General features: G+C 35.2%; 1 protein-coding gene across 1 annotated transcript in view; it reads right to left on the bottom strand.

Moving 5' to 3' along the window:
- LOC107730272 (potassium voltage-gated channel subfamily KQT member 1-like) overlaps nucleotides 1-4,664 on the bottom strand; it is a 32,496-nt gene that overhangs the window by 25,571 nt on the left and 2,261 nt on the right. The window contains exon 2 of the mRNA XM_016541058.1: nucleotides 2,730-2,820. Within this exon, the coding sequence (XP_016396544.1) occupies nucleotides 2,730-2,820 (91 nt within the window). The remainder of the gene's footprint in view (nucleotides 1-2,729; nucleotides 2,821-4,664) is intronic.

Here is a 4,664-nt window from a genome sequence, read left to right as displayed (position 1 = left end):
AAAAATGAACATTTGATCAAAAACACTTACTCAAAATAAAAAAAAAAAAAAAAAAAAAGGGGTTAAAACATGATATCTGTTAAACCAGTAGGGTAAATGATGTGTTCTATTAATTTGTTCAAAAATATATAAAAAATGACATACAGTGACTTCATAGATGAGGTGTATTTTTTTTTTAAATTTCTAAATGAACATTATCATTGTGGGACACTGTCCTGATATCATAATGAAGAAATGAAGAAGAAGAAGAGCCTAATTACAAGAACGGTATTTCTTGTAAAATTTTATAATTATTTTATAGGGAAAAAATATTTCAACAAAACTGCTCCACTGCCTATTAATATACAAAATAATCTTTTGGTTACCATATGGTTCAACCTACAAGCATAAAAAAACATAAAACAGGAAATTATATAATAGAGAGGACCCTTGCAGACCTGCATGACTGTGGGTCAAAGTCAACAAATCTCTTAAAATATCAGATAATTTGACCTTTTATGTTGTGTGTTCTATATATATGTGAATATATATGTATATATATATATATATATATATATGTGTGTGTGTGTGTGTGTGTGTGTGTATAGTAAAAAAAATTACAAATTTTCTTCATTATACCATCAGGACAGTTTATGCCCCAAAAAAAAGTTAAAAAAAAAGAAGCTTTATCAATGAAGTCAGTGTATATACGAATTAAATTTTATTTTTTTTTGACAAATCAACATGTACACTCATGTGTTTCACAATATGAATAAAAAGACTACATTTCAAAGAACTTGGAATATTTATTTTATTTTACTTTTTACTTTCTTAATCATGGATACTCTTATATGTCTGTGACCCATAAACATAGTGTTGTAAAGAACTTTTGACCGTGGCTTAGCGAGCAGTTTGAACGTCATGAAAAGATGTAGAAAGGGACACGTCTGCTTTTGTTTGCCTCAACAGCTGTGAGACGCAATGTAGAGGGCCGTGCCTCATTAAAATAGGGTGTGAACTGGGTGGGGGGTAGGGATGACATGGTGGTTGGGTCTAAATGAAGGTTTCAGCCCTTAAAAAAGGGTTCTACTTCCTGTGAGAACACCCTTCTCCCTCAAGTTACTGTAGTATCCACCCGTGCTAAAAGTATGCTATTTTTGATAGTTACCCTTAACACACAATAGACAACACCTGTTGCAAGCTTGGTTAAGCTCAGAGCTGCTGTAGCCAGATAGCTAATCCAAAAGGGCCTTTTCTCCATCAAGCCCTAGATTGTGGATTTAACTTGTGATGCGAGGCATCAGCTAATGAACACAACGCATAGATTTAATCCCATTAGCCGGTGGTCGGATTGACCTCGGACATGCAGTCACTAGTTATAATCTCTATCCCTCCCTTTCTCCTTTTTCTGCCAGCCTAAGACAATTGATTCTCTTTTGTCTCTGTTCTTCGACCTGTAAACAGGCAGCGTTAGCTTGTAAACAGGCATATTGCCTGCTGGGGAATATTGGCTAATCTAGACATATGGCATTGAGGCTCCGGACCTTTGACACAAAAGATAGCTATTGTTTTTGAATCTGGTATTGATTATGTTCATATTTAACAGCCTCTGTCGGGAGGAAATGCTTCGACGAGCACAATAATTACTTGACAGACTGTGATCTGAATATTGATCAAAACAAAGCCTCAGATGCGCTAACAAGGCCTGAAGCAATTAATGCTTAGCAGAAACGGATGGATTGTTGAACAAAGTAAACAGAATGATTTAAGAGTGCCAGCTCAAGCTGCCATTCTAGACAACAGAACACCTTCATCTTCTGTGAACTGAGCTGCTTCTCTGATATAGACTTTGCGGTGTCAGTTACAATGTTGAGAGTATTACCAGGCCTTAAATTCATCAAGGCAGTGGTTCTCAAAATGAAAAGTGTAAGATGAATGCCCACGTTCTCAAATTGTATTCACTTTTGCACATTTAAATATGCCATGTACCCAATTTCATAGTCTCTTTCTCCTACTAATTGTGTTGACTGGCCAGTTTTGAAGGCAGAGAAAAGAATTATTAGTAAATAACAACTTTTCCTCACAACATATGACTTCAGAAGACCTGGAATATAGGGCACAGATAGTTTATTATATTTTTAGCCTTTTGGAGCTTGACAATTACAATCTTCCCATCTATCGTTCTTTTGTTCCACAGATAAAAAAAATAAAATAAAAAAATAAAAAAATAAAAAAATAAGTAAATGATGACAGTTTACATTTTTGGGAGAATTGTCCCTTTAATGTTGCTCTTATGATAAATTACATGAGTGTTTCCTTTTCCTACATTAGATGGGGGCAAAAGCCGTTCTAGTTTCAAGAGGGGAGTAACCAAAAATGTAAATCTACCGCATCAAATGACATGAAAAGTGATGAACTGCTGCCCTCTGCTGGACAAGGCCGATGGCAGACATTCTGGAGAACAAGCTAAACAATGAGCTGCATGCAAATGTAAACATTATCAATACCATATTCTAAAACAATAGCTGCTTTTGGGTCCAAGGTCCAGATCCCAATGCCATATGTCCAGATTAGTTAATGATCCCTATGCATTATGCCTGTTTTCTACGTATGCTGCCTGTTTACAGTTCAAGAAACAGGGACATCAGTTATCCAAGGTCACCAGGTATTATATTTTATTAGGCAGCAAAATGATTTAGATTCATTTAACAATATTTAACACACTGTAAGTTTAAAGCATTGAGACTCACCACCCAGAAGAGTGTTTTATTAGCCAGTGTTTGATACTCATCAATGGTGGACAGCACACTGAGGATCAGGCAAGAAAGCACAATAAGGAATCTGTAGAGAGAAAGTAAGATATGTCATTTTATAATTTATAATAATAATAATAAAACATTTCAGATTTTTCAGAGGACATTCAAAAGTAAACATTACATATAATGTTTGCAAAATGATAAATGGAATGTTCCCATAACCAAAAAATTTTTTTTTTTAACATTTGAAAAATAACTGAATTTTGAATGTTCAGAGAAATCATCAAACACATTTTTGTTTGCTGAAATCAGCCTGAACATATCCGTTTAGGAAATGTATCTTTTCTCATATTCACTGACTAAATGACTCTATTCTAAGAAATCAGATTTTTTTTTGAGAGAGAAAAAACAATATTGCATGTGTTGTAAAGGGGACAGATTGATTTCTAAGCCCCTGTAACAGTACTGTAGGTTTAACACATCATGGCAAGGTCATCGTGTGCTCTCAGTCTAAACCAAACAAAGGCTTTGTTGTAACTCCTGAGACAAGTGAGAAAAGAGAGTTTGCTCACAGACAGCTATGTGATTAATCTGACAGAACAAATCCTACAAACAACATGATTTCTCATGTGCTTTAAACGTAATAAGTAATCAGTCTAACAGCATATGAAGGAGAGCTCAAAACAGTTTTTTGGTATATAAAGATGTTATTGATTAATTAGGAACAAATTGAATCTTGTAATTAAAAATGTATGTTAATCTAATCTAATAATCTAATCTAATACACAGCAACAGCACAATATCCAGTACATGCTTTGTTAATTTGTAAATGCTATTTCTCAGTGTTTGTTTTTTGGAGTGATGCTTAACCCATTACAACAGCTCTATCAGCTCAATAATTCATCAGTCGGACTGCATTAACAATAAAAATGAAACACCAAGAGGTATGAAACCCAGCTGCCACAGACAAACAGTGCCCAGCTGTTGCCTGTCATCACAAATTCAGAGGGAGGGGCCAGAAATGTAAGTAAACACACAATCATAACCTTGGGGTAAGATGGCTGCCTGACAAATATCTATCTGATTATGTAATCATTATTGCTGAATGACCTTGAACCTGCCGCATTCAGTCTGTGAGAGAAGTTACATGTCAATAAACATGCCGCAGGCTACAGTGCAATGCAACGAATAATTGATCTACCAATCCAAGGCAGGGATGATAAACACAGCAAACGATTGTGTTGCTTACAGCAATTAGAGGTAAAATCAATAGAAAATAATCAGAGCAATGAGAAATAGTATTTTGACGAGTGGAGCTAAACAGAATCAAATATGCAGCAGGCTATTTTAACTATTCATACCTGCAGAAGCCACTGAATTTGTAGTATTTAACCGAGTGAAGAGGAAAGACTGGGGAAACAATGCAACAGACAGAATCAATCGATGTGTGTGCAAACTGCGCTAAAGACTGCCACTCTCAAATCAAGCTGTTCAACCACAGTCGCTGCTGAATCAAATGAACCAAAACTGGGAACATCCTTGTCTGCAAACTAGTATTTATGAAATCTATCAAATTCAGAATGCCTTTTAAATTCCAGTTCAATTACAACTGAATTTGAATTGAGGTAGAAATTTGATTCTTCAGTGAAGAAATTCATATAATCATTTTTAACCAGAAAAGTCAAATTTGCCAATACAAAATTTGAATTTTGCCTTAAATCCTTGTTTGAAAGTTCTGAAATACTTTTAAAAACCTTGAAGTTTGACGGTTTGAAATATCTAGATTCACAGAGAGACAGGCAAGCAAGCAGATGGTAGATAGACAGATAGATTCCCACACAGACAGACAGACAGCCAGACAGACAGATAGATAGATAGATAGACAGACAGACAGACAGACAGACAGACAGCCAGACAGACAGATAGATA

Source organism: Sinocyclocheilus rhinocerous, unplaced genomic scaffold (genome assembly GCF_001515625.1).
Source record: "Sinocyclocheilus rhinocerous isolate Xijiao unplaced genomic scaffold, SAMN03320098_v1.1 scaffold368, whole genome shotgun sequence".
In the NCBI taxonomy this organism is placed as follows: Eukaryota; Metazoa; Chordata; class Actinopteri; order Cypriniformes; family Cyprinidae; genus Sinocyclocheilus; species Sinocyclocheilus rhinocerous.
This window is presented reverse-complemented; position numbering and strand designations above follow the sequence as displayed.